This window comes from Lethenteron reissneri, unplaced genomic scaffold (assembly GCF_015708825.2).
Source record: "Lethenteron reissneri isolate LAM-NWPU_2019-01 unplaced genomic scaffold, ASM1570882v1 scaffold_124, whole genome shotgun sequence".
In the NCBI taxonomy this organism is placed as follows: domain Eukaryota; kingdom Metazoa; phylum Chordata; class Hyperoartia; order Petromyzontiformes; family Petromyzontidae; genus Lethenteron; species Lethenteron reissneri.
The window spans coordinates 97,451-124,866 of record NW_026890937.1 but is presented as its reverse complement, the minus strand read 5'-3'; the positions used below and the strand labels follow the sequence as shown (position 1 = coordinate 124,866).

The window sequence follows — 27,416 nt, the reverse complement described above, 5'->3', positions numbered from 1 at the left end:
CACTGTAATACACACTGGCATGGTAAAAAGGTGGTGTGTTCAGAACCATGCCTGGCCACCTTCATATGCTACGTATTAATGCTTCCCCACAATGAGTTAAGTTTTCACGAATCAATCACGTTTGTTGTCGGCGATAATCAAACTTTAATTGTGATAACACTATGTAACACAATTTTTGTTCCTGGGTACTTAGTGTTATTTTTTTTATTTCTTATTTCTAAGAGTCTAGAAAATGGCTATTATTCCCCACAAACTTTGCTTTTGTGACCATAATTTTACGTTAACGAAAATAACAAATTGACCTGTTTTCTCATTGAAAAGAGGTACATTTCTAAATATCACTGTCCTGGTCACAAAAGCAAAGTTTGTGGAGAATAGCCAATTTTTGTACTTTAGAGGCAAAAGAAATTAGGAAATAACACATACTACTCAGGAACAATTTTTTTTTTTTTTTTACACAGTGGAATAACTGCGCCACCGCTCCCCACATAGATAAACTCTTACATACACATATATTTCTCATGAATGCCCCATGTAAGTGTGGATCACTTGTCAGCATGTCATGAGAATGATCCAGGTGTCAAGGGATGACTGACATGATTAACAGATGCACCAGCTGTGCTTCCTGCTGTCTTGCTGCATTTCAGGCACCCAGCGCTCCACCCATTCATGTGAGCGTTGCTACACCTACCTCATTGTTGTTGCAGAGCAAATACCTCCAACTGCCCTGCAGCATACATCACGGGCCTCTTCCAGAGGCAGGTCTGATCAACTCCACATCCTCCAATCTCTTCTCTAGCCAAAGCCATGCCCGTTTAGCCCATAACATCTGGACTAACAGAAGATGATTGTGCATGCTGTCTGTTAATGCGGAATTCATGACCCAACCAATGCAGCCTCGCCTGCCAAAGTCTCAGATTATATTCTGTACTGACATTTTAGGGCTCTGTAAGGTTATAATACAATCTTGTTTGGTTCAATAGAGGGGATCATAGGGAGGCCAGCCTTAATAAAAAGCCAGTACAGTCCTTAAAATAAGTTCATATTTTGCATCTACAAAGGAGTAATATCTGTGGCCAAGAAGACTCACAGCTTTATTCATTTATTTCTAAATCCTCTTGTCTTGGTGAGGTTTGTGGTGGCAGCACATTCAGTAGGGCAGTCCAGACCTCCCTTTCCCTGGCGACAGACGAGCTCTTCCTGGGGAATTCCCAGGCGTTCCCAAAGCCAGCCAAGCGACGTATTCCCACCAGAATGTCCTGGGCCAGGCCCCTAGGAAGTCCCCCAGTGGGACGTGCCTGGTAGAGTTCCAGGGACAGTCTATTGGGGGGCCTCCTTACAGATATTATATATTTATATCACTCGTGGAATGAGGCCTGGTGGCTAGGTGACCCACGTAACCCATTTGGGCTCAACCTGGAATGGCTCCGTGGCACCGTCCTGTGTGCCCACCATCCACAGGACGAAGGGTGAGAGGCGGGTGCGATGCCAATATGACAGGGAGAGGGGATGATCTCAGACAGACTAGACCTTGGCGATGGACACTCACAGCTTTGTATGGAGCAAAAGTCCAGGCAGCTTTCACACAGTGTTACACAGCCTAATGAAAGAATGCTGCTAGACAAATTTAAAGTGAGACTTTGGCTGCCAAACCAGCGCTGGTCGTGAACACATTAACCAGGTATGGGAGCTCCTCCATTACTTGTAGAACTGCCTGATTACTCATGGAGAGTTGAGCAGGTACAGTGTTGTATGACATGAAATTCCCAGGCAGGTGATTTATTTTGGTGGAACATACGCAAGGCCACCTTTCATGATGGAATTATCCAGGCACAGAACGAGATTATCTAACCCGATCTCATTGAGTAGCCATTTCCAGATCATCAGCAGATATAACATGGTTGACCAGGGAACGATCCCTTAACTATAACCAGGCATCGATGCGCGTATCATTTTAACTGTAACGAATGCAATTATTTATATGGCTATTGTAAGCTTCTCAAACTACATAATTAATGAAGATGCTATGTAATGTAATGCATGGGGGCAGAGTGAATTTCTGTCACAAGCCAAATTGAACAGCAAATGGCTCCAACTCCTGGTCACGCAGCTTTATACGGGCTTGCCCAAAATCATAAAAATCGTCAATGAATGTGAGCAGAGGCAGACATAAAAAACAAATAACAACCCAAAGCCCCAAGCCTCGATATGGTACGATAGACCTTAATTACATAAAAAAGCAGAGACATTACTCTTAATGTTTGATTACTGAGACCTGAGCTAAGCCGGGAAACTTAGTTATTTCTGGATAAATACTATACATCCGATGAAGTTTGTGCGTGAGCGGGGAGCGGTAGTGCAACGGTTAGCGTGCTGCGCTATGAACCCAGCGAGCCGATTTCTATTCCCACAGAGCCAAGCAACAACATGTGGCTGTCGTCTGATGAAGCTGGTTGGAATTAGTGTCAAAACGTTGTACTCAGATTGTAAATGTTGTGGCTTGGCTCTTCAACACACCGATGTGCTGTACTAGTACACTACACTATACACTACATTATACACTACACTATACACAACTATACACTACACTATACACAACTATACACTGCATTATACACTACACTATACACTACACTATACACTACACTATACACTACTATGCACTACAAGTGCTGTACTAGTGACGCATTGGCCACGTTCTGTTTACGTGACAAACCTCTTACTAAATGGCTGTGTCGGGTGGTGGCGGGGTTAACGACACCGATTTATTTACGCGATCAATCCCAAACAAACCTGTATTATGGCTGTATATTTGGAGTTTGCGTGTCCCTCTCTCTCCGTGGTCGCGTGGATTCTCCTCCGGATCCTGCGGTTTTCCCTGCACATTTAGAGTCAACATCACCACGCGTTTAGAGTATTTGACCGATAAACATTTCCACACGTTGATAAGCCCACTGCGTTGTGGGCAGGTCGCTTCTGAAAACGAGCGGTGTAGCTCAAGTGGGCTATGCCTGGTAAAATAAAAAAAAACGTAGAAATATTTAAAGTAAAACAAAGTTTCAAAGTAGTGAGCCAGGTGAAGACAAATTAAACTTAAGCAGAGAATTAAAGCAAATGCAATCAGGCGAGGGCAGGAGGCAAGGCCCCGCGTTGTAATGTTCCAATCTGGACATCCATTCCATACTCGCTGCTACTCAATTGATATCCCTACGAGGGAGAAGGAGCGAGGCTCTACCTGGGTTCACAACAACAATCACCACAACAACCACCACGACAACGACCACCACGATGTAAACTTCTCACCTCCGATCTCAGTGAGCGAGCGTGCGCGGAGCAGCAGCGACCTGGTAACTCGTGACGTCATGCGGCAGCAGGAGGTGACATGACGTCACTTGCGAGGTTCACACAATCTCTCCCCCAACGAGCAGCAGGGTAACTGAATTAATTATGTTAATGAGAGGGGCCCATGTCAGATGATGGTGCTTGGCTGCTGACCCCGTCCCAAATAAGCACTTTACTGGAACTGAAATCGGCAGACGTGACGTCACGCCCAAAATCCCGGTGGAGGGGGATTTGGGGGGCTATATACCTCGGTGACATGACGTCACTAGTGGGGGCCAACTCCCCCTCGCGCATCACGCCGAGTTAATGAGTGGTGACGTCAGAGCGAAATCAGGGTTAGAGTTTAAGTTAATTTAGATTCCATTTCGATGGCTCCCTCTCTTGAACAGAGACCCCTTGGGTGCGTGAGCTCAACAACAACAACGTGAACATTATTGTGTGCGTTAACATTGTGTGTACACTGTTTGTTGGCGCAGTCGCGGGCACAGGTGGAGCATTGGCCAGTCATCTGTCAGTCGACCCATGACACCTGGATCTGCCCCGTGCACATAGCCTGGCATAAGCGCCGTGGTAACGTCACCGCCACTTAGTGGCGAATGGCGGTTGTTACTGTGTGTATACACTGTGCGTGTACAGACTGTTTGTATACTGTGTGGGTAAACTGTGTGTATGCTGTGTACATGGCGTGTGTAGACCTTGTGGGTACACTGCATGGGTACACTGTGTGTGGGTGGTCCGAATCAGTCGGGCGGCAATATCTTTTCATCGGCTGCGCTATGCTGTGTGGAAGCTACTTGGTCTGCCGCTCCGCATGAAGCTTCGGTTCTTCTCGGCCAGTTTTGCCCTCCCTTCTGTAGGCATGTGAAACGTGGACCCCTCTAAATGGAACATCTGCGCCAGTTAGAAACATTCAGGCTGTCATGCCTACACTCAGATTGAGGGAAGCAATGTGGTAGCACATTCTCTATTTATTGCAGAGGTTCAAGGTTCAAATCCGACAGGCACGTCTGGCTACTCCAGTAACATTAAACAAAATATGCACCGTCTGCTTAACAGTGGACGTAAAACATACGATTGTGTCATTCAAAACGCATAGGTCATTGCATGTTGGTGTCATGGTCAATATTTGGGCAATTTCAAACATGATCCAGAAATTACATAATGAAGATTACACATCAATCATCACCCCCTATTGACAGACTCATGCCCACATGCAGGTGTAGTGTGGTTCAAGGAGGCTTGGACTACGTAGTCGGAGGCACACTTATTTATTCAACACAGTTGTATCTACAGGCCGAGATATACAACACTCGGAGAGGTATCGGCCCCTCCAACCGTCTAACTGGGAGATCGACAACCTATGTTACAGCTAGCCTATTCCTAGGTCCTCCACTATCGGGCTAGGGGAGGCTAGCTAACCCAGCCCTGGTTAAGCTGGGATTACGGCACCCTGAGTTCCCAGACCGGCTCTTACAAGAGCATCGGCTCTGGGCTCTTGGGGCCACGCCACTGGCTGGCCTTGGTCGGTCCTGAGAAGGACAGCGATCCAAGGGAGTCCCAGGGCTTATCTAGCAGGTCTTCTTGCGTCTCTGGTTAAAGCTGAACACTCAACCCCGAGCCCTCTGGCTAACCGCCTTATATAGCAATTCCCCCCTGAGGGGTGGGGCCGTGGGGGATCCCAGCGCCGTATTAGCCCCCCAGGCTAAACGGCGCGGACGTCAATATAAGCACCTGCTCGCGTACAGACATAGCCACGCCCAGTGTGTTTGTTTCCCATCCGTATCAACTCTATAACACCCCCTATGTAACACCTCTACACAGGTGACAGCAGTGTCACCTTATGACACAGAGGCAGCTGCCACTTGAAGGTGCTCTTCGAACGTTTGTGATGAGATATGAAACTGAGTTGCTGAGGCAATTAAGCAAGCACCAAATCAATGCAAATATAAATATAACAGTGGAATACGTGGAAGCTTATTGGCTCTTGATCCTGATTATTCATCTACCCAACCCACAGGTCCACAAATACTCGCCGCTCTTACTCTGCAGGTTGAACCCAGGAATTTGAGTGGTCGAATTCACGTTCTTTTCATTAAAGGCCAATGACAAAGGTGAATCTATTGGAGCTTTATTAAGCTTACACATCTACCGGGTCTCCATTTTAATTTGTATTGTCTAAGAAGTCCACCCACACCTCCACTTCCACAAACTGCTGGGAGTTGCCTAGCTCTGCCTCGCAGTCAGAATTCTCCTCCTGCTTCACGTTGTCTCCATCGATGTGAAGGTACGATTTTGGAGTTGAATCTTCATCTTCACAGTTTACCGTCACTTTTTCGCTCTTCACCATCACTTCACATTTCACCTTCACTTCTTCGCTCTTCATCACTTCTTCACATTTCACCTTCGCCTCTTCACATTTCACCTTGATACCTTTAAAAGTGTCCAAGCTGGGATTCACTTCTGGTTTCATGAGGGATGGGCTCATTGCAGCACTTTGACTTTCACAAGCTGATTTCAGACTCCATTTCTTGGGGATCTTCTGATGCTTGTGTGTCCTCTGGTGTCTTTTAAGAATTGATGACTGTGCAAACGCCTTCCCACACAGAGTGCAACTGAAGGGTTTCTCTCCCGTGTGTGTTCTCTGGTGTCTATGAAGACCTGATGACTGTGCAAATGCCTTGTCACACACAGTGCACTTGAAGGGTTTCTCTCCCGTGTGTGTTCTCTGGTGTAATTGAAGATGTTGTGAATGTGCAAACGCCTTCCCACACACAGTGCACTTGAAGGGTTTCTCTCCAGTGTGTGTTCTCTGGTGTAATTTAAGATATGGTGATTGTGCAAACGCCTTCCCACACAGAGTGCAACTGAAGGGTTTCTCTCCTGTGTGTGTTCTCTGGTGTATTTTAAGATGTTGTGAATGTGCAAACGCCTTCCCACACAAAGTGCAACTGAAGGGTTTCTCTCTCGTGTGAGTTCTCTGATGTAATACAAGAGCAGATGACTGTGAAAACGCCTTCTCGCACAGACTACACTTGAAGGGTTTTTCTCCTGTGTGTGTTATCCGGTGTTTTTTAAGAGGAGATTTATCTGAAAATGCCTTCCCACACACACTGCACTTGAAGGGTTTATCTCCCGTGTGTGTTCTCTGGTGCGATACAAGACCAGATGACTGTGAAAACGCCTTCCCGCACAGACTGCACCTGAAGAGTTTCTCTCCCGTGTGTGTTCTCTGGTGGATCCTAAGAACTGATGAATGTGAAAATGCCTTGTCACACACAGTGCACTTGAAGGGTTTCTCTCCTGTGTGTGTTCTCTGGTGTATTTTAAGATTTTGTGAACGTGCAAACGCCTTCCCACACAGAGTGCAACTGAAGGGTTTCTCTCCCGTGTGTGTTCTCTGATGTAATACAAGAGCAGATGACTGTGAAAACGCCTTCGCGCACAGACTGCACTTGAAGGGTTTTTCTCCTGTGTGTGTTCTCCGGTGTTTTTTAAGAGCAGATGAATATGAAAATGCCTTCCCACACACACTGCACTTGAAGGGTTTTTCTTCCGTGTGTGTTCTCTGGTGGTTCCTTAGAACTGATGGATATGAAAATGCCTTGTCACACACAGTGCACTTGAAGGGTTTCTCTCCTGTGTGAGTTCTCTGGTGCTGTGTTAAATGTCCAACACGATCCATGCTGTATGCACGCTGGTCGCGTTGTTGCCTTTTTGTACCGAGCTGCGCCGAGTGCCTTTGTTCCATCAAACCAATTCTGCAGAGGAAGCGTCAGCTGCAGACAGAAAAAAGAGAATATCCACACTATCTACGTCAGTATTGAGGCACAAAGGAATGCATATATACAGTCACACATGACTTGCATGTCTATACTCATTCATATATTCATGATAATATGAAAAAGATTCCCAAATTCATCACACGGGCACACAATCAGAGGGCCAATGGTCAACCTGGAAGCCCTAGTATCTTCAAAATGAATGTTAACCTAAAACTCCAAGCACACAATTTCAGTTTTCTGGCTACAAAAAGAATATTTATGAAAGAAAAATGCAGCTAACATAGAAAAGGGTGTTGAAAATAATACTATTTTTATTATGCAGAAATGCATAAATTAATGTTCAATCGCTAACTTAGAGGCATGAAGCCAGGCTCAGATTTCCTTGAATGCTGGGATGAACAGATCTAACTTCAGCTGCATATGTGCAGTGTTAATTTCCTGTTTCCATTCTCCTAAAAATTTCCAGAGGAAAAAAAGTATATACTATTGTTTTGATTTAACCTCCGTGTTCAATCGAGTTAATAAACTTTACTGCAAATACAAACTTGACACTGTAACACACATTGGCATGGAAAAAAGGTGGTGGTGTGTTCAGAACCATGCCTGGCCACCTTCATATGCTCATTATTAATGCTTCCCCACAATAAGTTAAGTTTTCATGAATCAATCACGTTTGTTGTCAGAGATAATCAAACTTTCATTGTGATAACACTATGTAACACAATTTTTGTTCCTGGGTACTAAGTGTTATTTTTTTTATTGCTTATGCCTAAGAGTCTAGAAATTGGCTATTATTCCCCACAAATTTTGCTTTTGTGACCAGAATTGTACGTGAACGAAAATAACAAATTCACCTGTTTTTTCATTGAAAAGAGGTATATTTCTAAATATCACTGTCCTGGTCACAAAAGCAAAGTTTGTGGGGAATAGCCATTTTTTGTACTTAAGAGGCAAAAGCAATTAGGAAATAACACATACAGGAACAAGACATTTTTTTTGTTACACAGTGGAAAAACTGCGCCACCGCTCCCCACATAGATAAACTCTTACATACACATATATTTCACATGAATGCCATGTAAGTGTGGATCACTTGTCAGCATGTCATGAGAATGATCCAGGTGTCAAGGGATGACTGACTGAGATGATTAACAGACGCACCAGCTGTGCTTCCTGTCTTGCTGCATTTGAGGCACCCAGCGTTCCACCCATTCATGTGATCGTTGCTACTCCAACCTCATTGTTGTTGCAGAGCAAATACCTCCAACTCCCCTGCAGCATACGTCATGGGCCTTTTCGAGAGGCCGATCTTGACAGCAGGTCTGATCAACTCCACATCCTCCAATCTCTTCTCTAGCCAATGCCATGCCCGTTTAGCCCGTAACATCTGGACTAACAGAAGATGATTGTGCATGCTGTCTGTTTATGCGGAATTCATGACCCAACCAATGCAGCCTCCCCTGCCAAAGTCTCAGATTATATTCTGTACTGATATTTTAGGGCTCTGTAAGGTTATAATACAATCTTGTTTGGTTCAATAGAGGGGATCATAGGCTGGCCAGTCTTAATTATAAGCCAGAACAGACGGTCCTTTAAATAAGTTAATATTTTGCATCTACAGAGAAAGGAGTAATATCTGTGGCCAAGAAGACTCGCAGCTTTGTTTGTTCGTTTATTTCTAAATCCTCTTGTCTTGGTGAGGGTTGTAGCAGCAGCAGATTTAGTAGGGCAGTCCAGACTTCCCTTTCCCTGGCGACAGACTCTGGATCTTCCTGGGGAATTCCCAGGCATTCCCAAATCAGCCAAGCGACATATTCCCACCAGCAAGTCCAGGCCCGGGCCCCGGGGACTTCCATCAGTGGGACGTGCCCGATAGAGTTCCAGGGGCAGTCTATTGGGGGGCCTCGTTACAGATATTGTATATTGATATCACTCGTGGAATGAGGCCTGGTGGCTCGGTGACCCACGTAACCCATTTGGACCCAGCCTGGAATGGCTGCGTGGCACCGTCCTGTGCGCCCACCATCCACAGTACGAAGAGTGAGAGGCGGGTGCGACGCCAGTATGGCAGGGAGAGGGATGGTCTCAGACAGACTAGACCTTGGTGATGGACACTCACAGCTTTGTATGGCGCAAAAGTCCAGGCAGCTTCCACACAGTGTTACACAGTCTAATGAAAGAATGCTGCTAGACAAATTTAAAGTGAGACTTTGGCTGCCAAACCAGAGCTGGTCGTGAACACATTAACCAGGTATGGGAGCTCCTCCATTACTTGCAGAACTGCCTGATTACTCATGGAGAGTTGAGCAGGTACAGTGTTGTATGACATGAAATTCCCAGGCAGGTGATTTATTTTGGTGGAACATACGCAAGGCCACCTTTCATGATGGAATTATCCGGGCACAGAACGAGATTATCTAACCCGATCTCATTGAGTAGCCATTTCCAGATCATCAGCAGATATAACATGGTTGACCAGGGAACGATCCCTTAACGATAACCAGGCATCGATGCGCGTATCATTTTAACTGTAACGAATGCAATTATTTATATGGCTATTGTGAGCTTCTCAAATTACATAATTAATGAAGATGCTATGTAATGCAATGCATGGGGGCAGAGTGAATTTCTGTCACAAGCCAAATTGAACAGCAAATGGCTCCAACTCCTGGTCACGCAGCTTTAGACGGGCTTGCCCAAAATCATAAAAATCGTCAATGAATGTGAGCAGAGCCAGAGACATAAAAAACAAAGAACAACCCAAAGCCCCAAGCCTCGATATGGTACGATAGACCTTAATTACATAAAAAAGCAGAGGCATTACTCTTAATGTTTGATTACTGAGACCTGAGCTAAGCCGGGTAACTTAGTTATTGCTGGATAAATACTATACTTCCGATGAAGTTTGTGTGTGAGTGGGGAGCAGTAGTGCAACGGTTAGCGTGCTGCGCTATGAACCCAGCGAGCCGATTTCTATTCCCAGAGCCAAGCCACAACATTTGGCTGTCGTTTGATGAAGCTGGTTGGAATTACTGTCAAAACGTTGTACTTAGATTGTAAATGTTGTGGCTTGGCTCTCCAACACACCGGTGAGATGTACTAGTACACTACACTACACACTAGTGCTGTACTAGTGACGCATTGGGCACGTTCTGTTTACCTGACAAACCTCTTACTAAATGGCTGTGTCGGGTGGTGGCGGGGTTAACGGTACATTGATTTATTTACGCGATCAATCCCAAACAAACCTGTATTATGGCTGTATATTTGGAGTTTGCGTGTCCCTCTCTCTCCGTGGTCGCGTGGATTCTCCTCCGGATCCTGCGGTTTTCCCTGCACATTTAGAGTCAACATCACCACGCGTTTAGAGTATTTGACCGATAAACATTTCCACACGTTGATAAGCCCACTGCGTTGTGGGCAGGTCGCTTCTGAAAACGAGCGGTGTAGCTCAAGTGGGCTATGCCTGGTAAAATAAAAAAAACGTTGAAATATTTAAAGTAAAACAAAGTTTCAAAGTAGTGAGCCAGGTGAAGACAAATTAAACTTAAGCAGAGAATTAAAGTAAATGCAATCAGGCGAGGGCAGGAGGCAAGGCCCCGCATGGCTAGGCCCCGCGTTGTAATGTTCCAACCTGGACATCGATTCCATACTCGCTGCTCCTCAATTGATATCCCTACGAGGGAGAAGGAGCGAGGCTCTACCTGGGTTTACAACAACCACCACAACAACCACCACGATGTAAACTTCTCACCACGGATCTCCGTGCGCGAGCGTGCGCAGAGCAGAAGATTCCTGGTATGTCGTGACGTCACTTGCGGCAGCAGGAGGTGACATGACGTCACTTGCGGGGTTCACACAATCCTCTTCCCCAACGAGCCATATAAGCATTGTACCGGAACGGAAATCGGTAGACGTGACGTCATGCTCAAAATCCCGGTTGGGGGGGGGGGGGGTAAATACCTCGGTGACATGACGTCACTAGTGGAGGACACCTCCCCCTCGCGCATCACGGCAAGTTAATGAGGGGTGACGTCAGAGAGCGAGATCAGGGTTAGAGTTCAAGTTTATTTAGATTCCATTTCTGTGGCTCCCTCTCTTGAACAGAGACCCATTGGGTGCGTGAGCTCAACAACAACGTGAACATTGTGTGTGGACACTGTTTGTTGGCGCAGCCGGGGGCACAGGTGGTGCATTGGCCAGTCATTTAAGTCAGTCGACCCATGACACCTGGATCTGCCCCGTGCACATAGCCTGGCACAAGCGCCGTGGTGACGTCACCGCCACTTAGTGGCGAATGGCGGTTGTTACTGTGTGTATACACTGTGCGTGTACAGACTGTTTGTATACTGTGTGGGTAAACTGTGTGTACACTGTGTACATGGTGTGTGTAGACCTTGTGGGAACACTGCGTGTGTACAGTGTGTGGGTGGTCCGAATCAGTCGGGTGGCATTATCTTTTCATCGGCTGCGCTATACTGTGTGGAAGCTACCTGGTCTGTCGCTCCGCATGAAGCTTCGGTTCTTCTCGGCCAGTTTTGCCCTCCCTTCTGTAGGCATGTGAAACGTGGACCCCTCTAAATGAAACATCTGCGCCAGTTAGAAACATTCAGGCTGTCATGCCTACACACAGATTGAGGGAAGCCAAGTGGTAGCACATTCTCTATTTATTGCAGAGGTTCAAGGTTCAAATCCGACAGGCACGTCTGGCTACTCCAGTAACATTAAACAAAATATGCACCGTCTGCTTAACAGTGGATGTAAAACATACGATTGTGTCATTTAAAACGCATAGGTCATTGCATGTTGGTGTCATGGTCAATATTTGGGCAATTCCAAACATTATCCAGAAATTACACAACGGAGATTACACATCAATCATCACCCCCTACTGACAGACTCATGCCCACATGCAGGCGACAGCAGGGTCACCTTATGACACAGAGGCAGCTGCCACTTTAAGCTGCTCTTCGAGTGTCTGTGATGAGATATGAAACTGAGTTGCTAAGCCAATTAAGCAAGCACCATATCAATGCAAATATAAATATAACCGTGGAATACTTGGAAGCTTATTGGCTCTTGTTCCTGATTATTCATCTACCCAACCCACAGGTCAACAAATACTCGCTCTTACTCTGCAGGTTGAACCCAGGAATTCAGTGTTCAAATTCACGTTCTTTTAATTAAAGGCCTGTGACAAAGGTGCATCTATTGGAGCTTCATTGTCTCAAGCCTACCCATCTACCGGGTCTCCATTTGACTTTGTATTGTCTAGGAAGTCCACCCACACCTCCACTTCCACAAACTGCTGGGAGTTGCCAAGCTCTGCTTCGCAGTCAGAATTCTCCTCCTGCTTCACGTTGCCTCCATCGATGTGAAGGTACGATTTTGGAGTTGAATCTTCATCTTCACAGTTTACCGTAACTTTTTCGCTTTTCACCATCACTTTCTTACATTTCACCTTCACTTCTTCGCTCTTCATCATTCCTTCACATTTCACCTTCGCCTCTTCACATTTCACCTTGATACCTTTAAAAGAGTCCAAGCTGGGATTCACTTCTGGTTTCATGAGGGATGGGCTCATTGCAGCACTTTGACTTTCACAAGCCGATTTCAGACTCAATTTCTTGGGGATGTTCTGATGATTGTATCTCCTCTGGTGTGTTTTAAGATTTGATAAACCTGCAAACGCCTTCTCGCACACAGTGCACCTGAAGGGTTTCTCTCCCGTGTGTGTTCTCTGGTGTAGTTTAAGATGTGATGACTCAGAAAACGCCTTCCCGCACAGAGTGCACATGAAGAGTTTCTCTCCTGTGTGTGTTCTCTTGTGGCAATTAAGACATGATAACCATGCAAATGCCTTCTCACAGACAGTGCACTTGAAAGGTTTCTCTCCCGTGTGTGTTCTCTGGTGTAGTTTAAGATGTGTTGACTCAGCAAACGCCTTCCCGCACAAAGTGCACCTGAAGGGTTTCTCTCCCGTGTGTGTTCTCTGGTGTCTATGAAGATCTGATGACCATGGAAATGCCTTGTCACACACAGTGCACTTGAAGGGTTTATCTCCTGTGTGAGTTATCTGGTGCTGTGTCAAATGTTCAGGACGATCCGTGCTGTATGCACACTGGTCGCGTTGTTGCCTTTTTGTACCGAGCTGCGCCGAGTGCCTTTGCTCCATCAGATCTATTCTGCGGAGGAAGCGTCAGCTGCAGACAGAAAAAAAGAATATCCACACCATCTACGTCAGTATCGAGGCACAGAGGAATGCATATATACAGTCACACATACTTACACGTCTATACTTATTCATATATTCATGATATAGTGAAAAAGATTCCCAAATTAATCACATGGCTGTTATGACACTCGATGAAAGGACAAATGGTCAGAAATATGCCTGGAAGCCCTTTAATTTAAAAAATGAATGTTAACCCAAAACTCCAAGCACACAATTTTAGTTGTCTGGCTACAAAAGGAATATTTAGTAAAGAAAAATGCAGCTAACATAGCAAAGGGTGTTGAAAATAATACTATTTGTATTATGCAGAAATGCATAGATTAATGTTCAATCGCTTACTTAGAGGTATGAAGCCAGGCTCAGATTTCCTTGAATGCTGGGATGAACAGATCTAACTTCAGCTGCATATGTGCTGTGTTAACTTCCCGTTTCTATTATTATAAAAAGCCCCAAAGGAAAACTAAAATAAACTATTGTTTTGATTTAACCTACGTGTTCAAAAGAGTTAATATACTTAACTGCAAATACAAACTTTACACTGTCACACATTGGCATGGTAAAAAGGTGGTGGTGTGTCCAGAACCATGCATGGCCACCTTCATCTGCTCAGTATTAATGCTTCTCTCACTTCACCAAGTAATTAATTGAGGATCAATCAACATAGCCGAGACCCACAAGAAGTGAAGTTTTCACTTATCAATCACGTTTGTTGTCGGCGATAATCAAACTCTAATTATTGAGTTCATAATACAGTGATAACACTATGAAACACAATTTTTTGTTCATGGGTATTAAGTGTTATTTTTTTTATTGCTCATGCCTAAAAAGTATAGAAAATCGCTATTATTCCCCACAAACGTTGCTTTTGGTCACAAAAGCAAAGTTTGTTGGGTATAATAGCAATTTTCTGTACTTTTGAGGCATAGGCAATTAGGAAATAACACTACCCAGGAACAATTTTTGTTGTTACACAGTGTAATAACTGCGCCACCGCTCCCCACGTAAATAAACTCTTACAGATCTAGTGACCTAGCAGGATGTTACTGTGTAGTGCCGGCCCTAGAGAGGCACGGCGTGCGGTGTAACGACATCACGGATACCACGATGGTGGGTGTAGTACCGGCCCTAGAGGGGCTCCGTGAGCGCTGATTGATATCGCTGGATGGCACCACGCTTGGCGTGTAGTACCGGCCCTACAGGATAGGGTGTGGGAGTGCCGGCCGTAGGAATGAGGTTACGAAAGGCCATGGCACTCTGGTTGACCCGAGAGGGCACGTGACAAGCTAAGTCCACAAAGGGGCCCAAAGTGGGGGCTAGGGGTGGTCACGTGGTCAGGGTCCAGATCCTGCTCGAGGATTCTGAAAGGTGGTCGTGGCCAAGGGCGGAGCCAGCCACACCGCAAAAAATATAAGCCGGGTCCCCCAGAGGACCGGCGTTGTTGTTCAACCTGAAGAAACGTTCGTCTACGTTCTACCAAGTCTACAACATGTGGAACTGGACCCGAGCTGTGGTCCCGGTCCGTAGTAGCTCGTTACGTTGTAATTAGTGCAGTTAGCCTGGTGGTCACCACCACAGGTTGTTATTCTGTTAAGGGGCAGTTACCCCGTGTGTTGGTGTTAAATAAATGTGTTGCCTCCAAGTGTACGTCTGCGACTCAGTTGAACTCACTACACATACATTTCACATGAATGCCATGTAAGTGTGGATCACTTGTCAGCAGGTCATTGGAATGATCCAGGTGTCAAGGGATGAATGACTGAGATGTTTGACAGATGCACCAGCTGTGCTTCACACTGTATTGCTGCATTTTAGGCACCCGGCGTTCCACCCATTCATGTGAGCGTTGCTCCTCCGATCTCACTGTTGTTGCAGAGCAAATATCTTCAACTGCCCCGCAGCATATATCACGGGCCTCCTCCACAGAGGCTGATCATGACACTCCTGGTACCAGTCATCAGCAGGTGTGATCACCTCCACATCCTCCAATCTCTTCTCAAGCCAATGCCATGCCTGTTTAGCTCGTAACACCTGGACTAACAGAAGATGCTTGAGCATGCTGTCTGTTTATGTGGGATTCATGACCCAACCAATGCAGCTTGGCCTCCCAAAGAAACTCGCTGATTATGTTCTGTACTGATATTTTAGGGATCTGTAAGGTTCTAATACAATTTTGTTTGGTTCAATAGAGGGGATCATAGGATGGCAAGTCTTAATTATAAGCCAGAACAGACAGTCCTTTAAGTAAGTTAATATTTTGCATCCACAGAGAAAGGAGTAATATCTGTGGCCAAGAAGACTCACAGCTTTGTTTGTTCGTTTATTTCTAAATCCTCTCGTCTTGGTGAGGGTTGTAGCGGCAGCACATTTAGTAGGGCAGTCCAGACTTCCCTTTCCCTGGCGACAGACTCTGGATCTTCCTGGGGAATTCCCAGGCATTCCCAAATCAGCCAAGCGACATATCCCCACCAGCATATACTTGCCTGGGCCCCGGGGACTTCCCTCAGTGGGACGTGCCCGATAGAGTTCCAGGGGCAGTCTATTGGGGGGCCTCGTTACAGATATTGTATATTGATATCACTCGTGGAATGAGGCCTGGTGGCTCAGTGACCCACGTAACCCATTTGGACCCAGCCTGGAATGGCTGCGTGGCACCGACCTGTGCACCCACCATCCACAGTACGACGAGTGAGAGGCGGGTGCGATGCCAGAATAGAAGGGAGAGGGATGGTCTAGACTTTGGTGATGGACACTCAGCTTTGTATGGCGCAAAAGTCCAGGCAGCTTCCATGCAGTGTTACACAGTATAATGAAAGAATGCTGCTCGACTAATTTAAAGTGAGACTTTGGCTGCCAAACCAGAGCTGGTCGTGAACACATTAACCAGGCATGGGAACTCCTCCACCACTTGTAGAACTGCCTGATTACTCATGGAGAGTTGAGCAGGTACAGTGTTGTATGACATGAAATTCCCAGGCAGGTGATTTATTTTGGTGGAACATACGCAAGGCCACCTTTCATGATGGAATTATCCAGGCACAGAACAAGATTATCGAACCCCATCTTATTAAGTAGCCATTTCCAGACCATCAGCAGATATAACATGGTTGACCAAGGAACGATCCCTTAACTATAAGCAGGCATCGATGCGCGTATCATTTTAACCGTAACCAATGCTATTTATTTCTATGGCCATTGAGAGCTTCTCAAACGACATAATTATTTAAGATGCTCTGTAATGTAATGCATGGGGCCAGAGTGAATTTTTGTCACAAGCCAAGTTGAACAGGAAATGACTCCGACTTCTGGTCACGCAGCTTTAGATGGGCTTTCCCAAAATCATAAAAATCATCAAAGAATGTGAGTAGAGGCAGAGACGTAAAAAACAAAGAACACAAAGCCCCAAGCCTCTATATGGTACTATATGCCTTAATTACATCAATAAAGCAGAGATATAGTTTCTGCTGAAAATCGGCACTCCTCAGCCCCTTGAATATAGAGGTTACGATCTGGGAAAGTGCCTCGCAAAGCCAAAAGTGCGATATTCAATACTTAAGCCTTACCTAAATAATGGCATGAGGTAAAAGGAAAATTAAAAAACTAAACAATTATAATGAACATTGAGAAACCATACACAAGACAAAATATGGGAAAAATCTATATAAATAAAGCAAACTTTGTTGAACGTTTTTTTGGGAAACAAATTGTGCCAACAACACCAGATGGCAAAAACCCAACATTGTCTATCCTGAAGCTCTCCAAGGGCAACGTATTTAAAAGCTGTCCTCATTATGAAACAAACAAGCCCTGCTATTGTATAACACAACCACAAAACCGTGACAATATACACATTTACAGACTTCATTGGCAGAATTAAATTATTCTAATAAAGCCAGCATGGCAAGACATTACTTTTAATGTTTGATTACCGAGAGCTGAGCTTAGCCGGGAAACTTAGTTATTACTGGATACTATACTTCCAATAAAGTTTGTGCGTGAGTGGGGAGCGGTAGTGCAACGGTTAGCGTGCTGCGCTATTAACCCAACGAGCCGATTTCTATTCCCACAGAACCAAGCCACAACATTTGGCTGTCGTCTGATGAAGATGGTTGGAATTAGTGTCAACACGTTGTACTCAGATTGTAAATGTTGTGGCTTGGCTCTCCAACACACCGATGAGATGTACTAGTACACTACACTATACACTACTATACACTACACACTACTATACACTACAGTATTATACACTACACACTAGTGCTGTACTAGTGACGCATTGGCCACGTTTTGTTTACGTGACAAACCCTTACTAATTGGATGTATCGGGTGGTAGCGGGGTGAACGACACATTTATTTATTTACGCGATCTCACACAAACAAACCTGTATTATGGCTGTATATTTGGAGTTTGCGTGTCCCTCTCTCTCCGTGGTCGCGTGGATTTTCCTCCGGATCCTGCGGTTTTCCCTGCACATTTAGAGTCAACATCACCACGCGTTTAGAGTATTTGACCGATAAACATTTCCACATGTTAAATTTCGATTTAAAGCTTTCGTGACTGCAGGGATTCATCTTCTTGGTTCTTTCGGTAAAGTCACGTAGAAGGGAAGTAATAAAATAATCAAAATAAAACATAATAAAATAATTCTCACGACGTTTCGGCCACAACGCAAGCAGCCGTCTTCAGGTGAAAACCAGGTGTCGACAGACCTGGAATTTCACCTGAGGACGGCTGCTTGCGTTGTGGCCGAAACGTCGTGAGAATTATTTGGTCTGTCGACACCTGGTTTTGACCTGAGGACGGCTGCTTGCGTTGTGGCCGAAACGTCGTGAGAATTATTTTATTATGTTTTATTTTTATTATTTTATTACTTCCCTTCTACGTGACTTTACCGAAAGAACCAAGACGATTTCCACACGTTGATAAGCCCACTGCGTTGTGGGCAGGTCGCTTCTGAAAACGAGCGGTGTAGCTCAAGTGGGCTATGCCTGGTAAAATAAAAAGTAGAAATATTTAAAGTAAAACAAAGTTTCAAAGTAGTGAGCCAGGTGAAGACAAATTCAACTTAAGCAGAGGATTAAAGCAAATATAATCAGGCGAGGGCAGGAGGCAAGTCCCCGCATGGCTAGGCCCCGCGTTGTAATGTTCCAACCTGGACATCGATTCCATACTCGCTGCCACTCAATTGATATCTCTACGAGGGAGAAGGAGCGAGGCTCTACCTGGGTTCACAACAACAACCACAACAACAATCACCACAACAACAACAACGACCACCACGATGTAAACTTCTCACCTCCGATCTCAGTGAGCGAGAGTGCGCGGAGCAGCAGCTACCTGGTAACTCGTGACGTCATGTGGCAGCAGGAGGTGACATGACGTCACTTGCGGGGTTCACACAATCCTCTTCCCCAACGAGCAGCAGGGTAACTGAATATATTATGTTAATGAGAGGGGCCCATGTCAGGTGATGGTTCTTGGCTGCTGACCCCGTCCCAAATAAGCATTTTACTGGAACGGAAATCGGTAGACGTGACGTCACGCTCAAAATCCCGGTGGGGGGTAATTACCTCGGTGACATGACGTCACTAGTGGGGGACACCTCCCCCTCGCATATAATGCCGAGTTTATGAGGGTGACGTCAGAGAGCGAGATCAGGGTTAGAGTTCAAGTTTATTTAGATTCCATTTCTGTGGCTCCCTCTCTTGAACAGAGACCCATTGGGTGCGTGAGCTCAACAACGTGAACATTGTGTGTGGACACTGTTTGTTGGCGCAGTCGGGGGCACAGGTGGTGCATTGGCCAGTCATCTCAGTCAGTCGACCCATGACACCTGGATCTGCCACGTGCACATAGCCTGGCACAAGCGCCGTGGTGACGTCACCGCCACTTAGTGGCGAATGGCGGTTGTTACTGTGTGTATATACTGTGCGTGTACAGACTGTTTGTATACTGTGTGGGCAAACTGTGTGTACGCTGTGTACATGGTGTGTGTAGATCTTGTGGGTATACTGCGCGTGTAATGTGGGTGGTCCGAATCAGTCGGGCGGCATTATCTTTACATCGGCTGCGCTATGCTGTGTGGAAGCTGCCTGGTCTGTCGCTCCACATGAAGCTTCGGTTCTTGTCGGCCAGTCATGCCCTCCCTTCTGTAGGCATGTGAAACGTGGACCCCTCTAAATGGAACATCTGCGCCAGTTAGACACATTCAGGCTGTCATGCCTACACTCAGATTGAGGGAAGCCAAGTAGAAGCACATTCTCTATTTATTGCAGAGGTTCAAGGTTCAAATCTGACAGGCACGTCTGGCTACTCAAGGAACATTTAACAAAATATGCACCGTCTGCTTAACAGTGGATGTAAAACATACGATTGTGTCATTCAAAACGCATAGGTCATTGCATGTTGGTGTCATGGTCAATATTTGGGCAATTTCAAACATTATCCAAAAATTACATAATGAAGATTACACATCAATCATCACCCCCTACTGACAGACTCATGCCCACATGCAGGTGACAGCAGAGTCACCTTATGACAGAGGCAGCTGCCACTTGAAGGTGCTCTTCGAGTGTTTGTGATGAGATATGAAACTGAGTTGCTGAGGCAATTAAACACCATATCAATGCAAATATAAATATAACAGTGGAATACTTAGAAGCTTATTGGCTCTTGCTCCTGATTCTTCATCTACCCAACCCACAGGTCAACAAATACTCGCCGCTCTTACTCTGCAGGTTGAACCCAGGAATTCAGTGTTCAATTTCACGTTCTTTTCATTAAAGGCCTGTGACAAAGGTGCATCTATTGGAGCTTCATTGTCTCAAGCCAACCCATCTACCGGGTCTCCATTTGACTTTGTATTGTCTAAGAAGTCCACCCACACCTCCACTTCCACAAACTGCTGGGAGTTGCCTAGCTCTGCCTCGCAGTCAGAATTCTCCTGCTTCACGTTGCCTTCATCGATGTGAAGGTACGATTTTGGAGTTGAATCTTCATCTTCACAGTTTACTGTCACTTTTTCGCTCTTCACCATCACTTCTTCACATTTCACCTTCACTTCTTCGCTCTTCATCCTTTCTTCACATTTCACCTTCGCCTCTTCACATTTCACCTTGATACCTTTAAAAGAGTCCAAGCTGGGATTCACTTCTGGTTTCATGAGGGATGGGCTCATTGCAGCACTTTGACTTTCACAAGCCGATTTCAGACTCAATTTCTTGGGGATGTTCTGATGATTGTATCTCCTCTGGTGTGTTTTAAGATTTGATAAACCTGCAAACGCCTTCTCGCACACAGTGCACCTGAAGGGTTTCTCTCCCGTGTGTGTTCTCTGGTGTAGTTTAAGATGTGATGACTCAGAAAACGCCTTCCCGCACAGAGTGCACATGAAGAGTTTCTCTCCTGTGTGTGTTCTCTTGTGGCAATTAAGACATGATAACCATGCAAATGCCTTCTCACAGACAGTGCACTTGAAAGGTTTCTCTCCCGTGTGTGTTCTCTGGTGTAGTTTAAGATGTGTTGACTCAGCAAACGCCTTCCCGCACAAAGTGCACCTGAAGGGTTTCTCTCCCGTGTGTGTTCTCTGGTGTCTATGAAGATCTGATGACCATGGAAATGCCTTGTCACACACAGTGCACTTGAAGGGTTTATCTCCTGTGTGAGTTATCTGGTGCTGTGTCAAATGTTCAGGACGATCCGTGCTGTATGCACACTGGTCGCGTTGTTGCCTTTTTGTACCGAGCTGCGCCGAGTGCCTTTGCTCCATCAGATCTATTCTGCGGAGGAAGCGTCAGCTGCAGACAGAAAAAAAGAATATCCACACCATCTACGTCAGTATCGAGGCACAGAGGAATGCATATATACAGTCACACATACTTACACGTCTATACTTATTCATATATTCATGATATAGTGAAAAAGATTCCCAAATTAATCACATGGCTGTTATGACACTCGATGAAAGGACAAATGGTCAGAAATATGCCTGGAAGCCCTTTAATTTAAAAAATGAATGTTAACCCAAAACTCCAAGCACACAATTTTAGTTGTCTGGCTACAAAAGGAATATTTAGTAAAGAAAAATGCAGCTAACATAGCAAAGGGTGTTGAAAATAATACTATTTGTATTATGCAGAAATGCATAGATTAATGTTCAATCGCTTACTTAGAGGTATGAAGCCAGGCTCAGATTTCCTTGAATGCTGGGATGAACAGATCTAACTTCAGCTGCATATGTGCTGTGTTAACTTCCCGTTTCTATTATTATAAAAAGCCCCAAAGGAAAACTAAAATAAACTATTGTTTTGATTTAACCTACGTGTTCAAAAGAGTTAATATACTTAACTGCAAATACAAACTTTACACTGTCACACATTGGCATGGTAAAAAGGTGGTGGTGTGTCCAGAACCATGCATGGCCACCTTCATCTGCTCAGTATTAATGCTTCTCTCACTTCACCAAGTAATTAATTGAGGATCAATCAACATAGCCGAGACCCACAAGAAGTGAAGTTTTCACTTATCAATCACGTTTGTTGTCGGCGATAATCAAACTCTAATTATTGAGTTCATAATACAGTGATAACACTATGAAACACAATTTTTTGTTCATGGGTATTAAGTGTTATTTTTTTTATTGCTCATGCCTAAAAAGTATAGAAAATCGCTATTATTCCCCACAAACGTTGCTTTTGGTCACAAAAGCAAAGTTTGTTGGGTATAATAGCAATTTTCTGTACTTTTGAGGCATAGGCAATTAGGAAATAACACTACCCAGGAACAATTTTTGTTGTTACACAGTGTAATAACTGCGCCACCGCTCCCCACGTAAATAAACTCTTACAGATCTAGTGACCTAGCAGGATGTTACTGTGTAGTGCCGGCCCTAGAGAGGCACGGCGTGCGGTGTAACGACATCACGGATACCACGATGGTGGGTGTAGTACCGGCCCTAGAGGGGCTCCGTGAGCTGCTGATTGATATCGCTGGATGGCACCACGCTTGGCGTGTAGTACCGGCCCTACAGGATAGGGTGTGGGAGTGCCGGCCGTAGGAATGAGGTTACGAAAGGCCATGGCACTCTGGTTGACCCGAGAGGGCACGTGACAAGCTAAGTCCACAAAGGGGCCCAAAGTGGGGGCTAGGGGTGGTCACGTGGTCAGGGTCCAGATCCTGCTCGAGGATTCTGAAAGGTGGTCGTGGCCAAGGGCGGAGCCAGCCACACCGCAAAAAATATAAGCCGGGTCCCCCAGAGGACCGGCGTTGTTGTTCAACCTGAAGAAACGTTCGTCTACGTTCTACCAAGTCTACAACATGTGGAACTGGACCCGAGCTGTGGTCCCGGTCCGTAGTAGCTCGTTACGTTGTAATTAGTGCAGTTAGCCTGGTGGTCACCACCACAGGTTGTTATTCTGTTAAGGGGCAGTTACCCCGTGTGTTGGTGTTAAATAAATGTGTTGCCTCCAAGTGTACGTCTGCGACTCAGTTGAACTCACTACACATACATTTCACATGAATGCCATGTAAGTGTGGATCACTTGTCAGCAGGTCATTGGAATGATCCAGGTGTCAAGGGATGAATGACTGAGATGTTTGACAGATGCACCAGCTGTGCTTCACACTGTATTGCTGCATTTTAGGCACCCGGCGTTCCACCCATTCATGTGAGCGTTGCTCCTCCGATCTCACTGTTGTTGCAGAGCAAATATCTTCAACTGCCCCGCAGCATATATCACGGGCCTCCTCCACAGAGGCTGATCATGACACTCCTGGTACCAGTCATCAGCAGGTGTGATCACCTCCACATCCTCCAATCTCTTCTCAAGCCAATGCCATGCCTGTTTAGCTCGTAACACCTGGACTAACAGAAGATGCTTGAGCATGCTGTCTGTTTATGTGGGATTCATGACCCAACCAATGCAGCTTGGCCTCCCAAAGAAACTCGCTGATTATGTTCTGTACTGATATTTTAGGGATCTGTAAGGTTCTAATACAATTTTGTTTGGTTCAATAGAGGGGATCATAGGATGGCAAGTCTTAATTATAAGCCAGAACAGACAGTCCTTTAAGTAAGTTAATATTTTGCATCCACAGAGAAAGGAGTAATATCTGTGGCCAAGAAGACTCACAGCTTTGTTTGTTCGTTTATTTCTAAATCCTCTCGTCTTGGTGAGGGTTGTAGCGGCAGCACATTTAGTAGGGCAGTCCAGACTTCCCTTTCCCTGGCGACAGACTCTGGATCTTCCTGGGGAATTCCCAGGCATTCCCAAATCAGCCAAGCGACATATCCCCACCAGCATATACTTGCCTGGGCCCCGGGGACTTCCCTCAGTGGGACGTGCCCGATAGAGTTCCAGGGGCAGTCTATTGGGGGGCCTCGTTACAGATATTGTATATTGATATCACTCGTGGAATGAGGCCTGGTGGCTCAGTGACCCACGTAACCCATTTGGACCCAGCCTGGAATGGCTGCGTGGCACCGACCTGTGCACCCACCATCCACAGTACGACGAGTGAGAGGCGGGTGCGATGCCAGAATAGAAGGGAGAGGGATGGTCTAGACTTTGGTGATGGACACTCAGCTTTGTATGGCGCAAAAGTCCAGGCAGCTTCCATGCAGTGTTACACAGTATAATGAAAGAATGCTGCTCGACTAATTTAAAGTGAGACTTTGGCTGCCAAACCAGAGCTGGTCGTGAACACATTAACCAGGCATGGGAACTCCTCCACCACTTGTAGAACTGCCTGATTACTCATGGAGAGTTGAGCAGGTACAGTGTTGTATGACATGAAATTCCCAGGCAGGTGATTTATTTTGGTGGAACATACGCAAGGCCACCTTTCATGATGGAATTATCCAGGCACAGAACAAGATTATCGAACCCCATCTTATTAAGTAGCCATTTCCAGACCATCAGCAGATATAACATGGTTGACCAAGGAACGATCCCTTAACTATAAGCAGGCATCGATGCGCGTATCATTTTAACCGTAACCAATGCTATTTATTTCTATGGCCATTGAGAGCTTCTCAAACGACATAATTATTTAAGATGCTCTGTAATGTAATGCATGGGGCCAGAGTGAATTTTTGTCACAAGCCAAGTTGAACAGGAAATGACTCCGACTTCTGGTCACGCAGCTTTAGATGGGCTTTCCCAAAATCATAAAAATCATCAAAGAATGTGAGTAGAGGCAGAGACGTAAAAAACAAAGAACACAAAGCCCCAAGCCTCTATATGGTACTATATGCCTTAATTACATCAATAAAGCAGAGATATAGTTTCTGCTGAAAATCGGCACTCCTCAGCCCCTTGAATATAGAGGTTACGATCTGGGAAAGTGCCTCGCAAAGCCAAAAGTGCGATATTCAATACTTAAGCCTTACCTAAATAATGGCATGAGGTAAAAGGAAAATTAAAAAACTAAACAATTATAATGAACATTGAGAAACCATACACAAGACAAAATATGGGAAAAATCTATATAAATAAAGCAAACTTTGTTGAACGTTTTTTTGGGAAACAAATTGTGCCAACAACACCAGATGGCAAAAACCCAACATTGTCTATCCTGAAGCTCTCCAAGGGCAACGTATTTAAAAGCTGTCCTCATTATGAAACAAACAAGCCCTGCTATTGTATAACACAACCACAAAACCGTGACAATATACACATTTACAGACTTCATTGGCAGAATTAAATTATTCTAATAAAGCCAGCATGGCAAGACATTACTTTTAATGTTTGATTACCGAGAGCTGAGCTTAGCCGGGAAACTTAGTTATTACTGGATACTATACTTCCAATAAAGTTTGTGCGTGAGTGGGGAGCGGTAGTGCAACGGTTAGCGTGCTGCGCTATTAACCCAACGAGCCGATTTCTATTCCCACAGAACCAAGCCACAACATTTGGCTGTCGTCTGATGAAGATGGTTGGAATTAGTGTCAACACGTTGTACTCAGATTGTAAATGTTGTGGCTTGGCTCTCCAACACACCGATGAGATGTACTAGTACACTACACTATACACTACAGTATTATACACTACACACTAGTGCTGTACTAGTGACGCATTGGCCACGTTTTGTTTACGTGACAAACCCTTACTAATTGGATGTATCGGGTGGTAGCGGGGTGAACGACACATTTATTTATTTACGCGATCTCACACAAACAAACCTGTATTATGGCTGTATATTTGGAGTTTGCGTGTCCCTCTCTCTCCGTGGTCGCGTGGATTTTCCTCCGGATCCTGCGGTTTTCCCTGCACATTTAGAGTCAACATCACCACGCGTTTAGAGTATTTGACCGATAAACATTTCCACATGTTAAATTTCGATTTAAAGCTTTCGTGACTGCAGGGATTCATCTTCTTGGTTCTTTCGGTAAAGTCACGTAGAAGGGAAGTAATAAAATAATCAAAATAAAACATAATAAAATAATTCTCACGACGTTTCGGCCACAACGCAAGCAGCCGTCTTCAGGTGAAAACCAGGTGTCGACAGACCTGGAATTTCACCTGAGGACGGCTGCTTGCGTTGTGGCCGAAACGTCGTGAGAATTATTTGGTCTGTCGACACCTGGTTTTGACCTGAGGACGGCTGCTTGCGTTGTGGCCGAAACGTCGTGAGAATTATTTTATTATGTTTTATTTTTATTATTTTATTACTTCCCTTCTACGTGACTTTACCGAAAGAACCAAGACGATTTCCACACGTTGATAAGCCCACTGCGTTGTGGGCAGGTCGCTTCTGAAAACGAGCGGTGTAGCTCAAGTGGGCTATGCCTGGTAAAATAAAATAAAAAGTAGAAATATTTAAAGTAAAACAAAGTTTCAAAGTAGTGAGCCAGGTGAAGACAAATTCAACTTAAGCAGAGGATTAAAGCAAATATAATCAGGCGAGGGCAGGAGGCAAGTCCCCGCATGGCTAGGCCCCGCGTTGTAATGTTCCAACCTGGACATCGATTCCATACTCGCTGCCACTCAATTGATATCTCTACGAGGGAGAAGGAGCGAGGCTCTACCTGGGTTCACAACAACAACCACAACAACAATCACCACAACAACAACAACGACCACCACGATGTAAACTTCTCACCTCCGATCTCAGTGAGCGAGAGTGCGCGGAGCAGCAGCTACCTGGTAACTCGTGACGTCATGTGGCAGCAGGAGGTGACATGACGTCACTTGCGGGGTTCACACAATCCTCTTCCCCAACGAGCAGCAGGGTAACTGAATATATTATGTTAATGAGAGGGGCCCATGTCAGGTGATGGTTCTTGGCTGCTGACCCCGTCCCAAATAAGCATTTTACTGGAACGGAAATCGGTAGACGTGACGTCACGCTCAAAATCCCGGTGGGGGGTAATTACCTCGGTGACATGACGTCACTAGTGGGGGACACCTCCCCCTCGCATATAATGCCGAGTTTATGAGGGTGACGTCAGAGAGCGAGATCAGGGTTAGAGTTCAAGTTTATTTAGATTCCATTTCTGTGGCTCCCTCTCTTGAACAGAGACCCATTGGGTGCGTGAGCTCAACAACGTGAACATTGTGTGTGGACACTGTTTGTTGGCGCAGTCGGGGGCACAGGTGGTGCATTGGCCAGTCATCTCAGTCAGTCGACCCATGACACCTGGATCTGCCACGTGCACATAGCCTGGCACAAGCGCCGTGGTGACGTCACCGCCACTTAGTGGCGAATGGCGGTTGTTACTGTGTGTATATACTGTGCGTGTACAGACTGTTTGTATACTGTGTGGGCAAACTGTGTGTACGCTGTGTACATGGTGTGTGTAGATCTTGTGGGTATACTGCGCGTGTAATGTGGGTGGTCCGAATCAGTCGGGCGGCATTATCTTTACATCGGCTGCGCTATGCTGTGTGGAAGCTGCCTGGTCTGTCGCTCCACATGAAGCTTCGGTTCTTGTCGGCCAGTCATGCCCTCCCTTCTGTAGGCATGTGAAACGTGGACCCCTCTAAATGGAACATCTGCGCCAGTTAGACACATTCAGGCTGTCATGCCTACACTCAGATTGAGGGAAGCCAAGTAGAAG

At 45.5% G+C, this 27,416-nt stretch overlaps 3 protein-coding genes across 3 annotated transcripts; all 3 read right to left on the bottom strand.

The window, feature by feature from the left end:
* Positions 1 to 4,294: 4,294 nt before the first annotated feature.
* Positions 4,295 to 10,943, bottom strand: LOC133361795 (zinc finger protein OZF-like). Its single transcript, XM_061580793.1, has 3 exons — positions 10,879 to 10,943; positions 10,373 to 10,457; positions 4,295 to 7,118 (listed from the first exon to the last, which is right to left on the bottom strand). Exon 3 carries the CDS (start codon positions 7,088 to 7,090, stop codon positions 5,504 to 5,506), a length of 1,587 nt encoding a protein of 528 aa, XP_061436777.1. The 5' UTR covers positions 7,091 to 7,118; positions 10,373 to 10,457; positions 10,879 to 10,943; the 3' UTR covers positions 4,295 to 5,503.
* Positions 10,944 to 11,803: 860 nt separating this feature from the next.
* LOC133361797 (zinc finger protein 664-like) lies at positions 11,804 to 18,705 on the bottom strand. The gene is made up of 3 exons (XM_061580795.1): positions 18,654 to 18,705; positions 17,739 to 17,823; positions 11,804 to 13,327 (listed from the first exon to the last, which is right to left on the bottom strand). Exon 3 carries the CDS (start codon positions 13,297 to 13,299, stop codon positions 12,358 to 12,360), a length of 942 nt encoding a protein of 313 aa, XP_061436779.1. The 5' UTR covers positions 13,300 to 13,327; positions 17,739 to 17,823; positions 18,654 to 18,705; the 3' UTR covers positions 11,804 to 12,357.
* Positions 18,706 to 19,611: 906 nt separating this feature from the next.
* Positions 19,612 to 26,510, bottom strand: LOC133361796 (zinc finger protein 664-like). The gene is made up of 3 exons (XM_061580794.1): positions 26,459 to 26,510; positions 25,539 to 25,623; positions 19,612 to 21,153 (listed from the first exon to the last, which is right to left on the bottom strand). Exon 3 carries the CDS (start codon positions 21,123 to 21,125, stop codon positions 20,181 to 20,183), a length of 945 nt encoding a protein of 314 aa, XP_061436778.1. The 5' UTR covers positions 21,126 to 21,153; positions 25,539 to 25,623; positions 26,459 to 26,510; the 3' UTR covers positions 19,612 to 20,180.
* Positions 26,511 to 27,416: the final 906 nt, after the last annotated feature.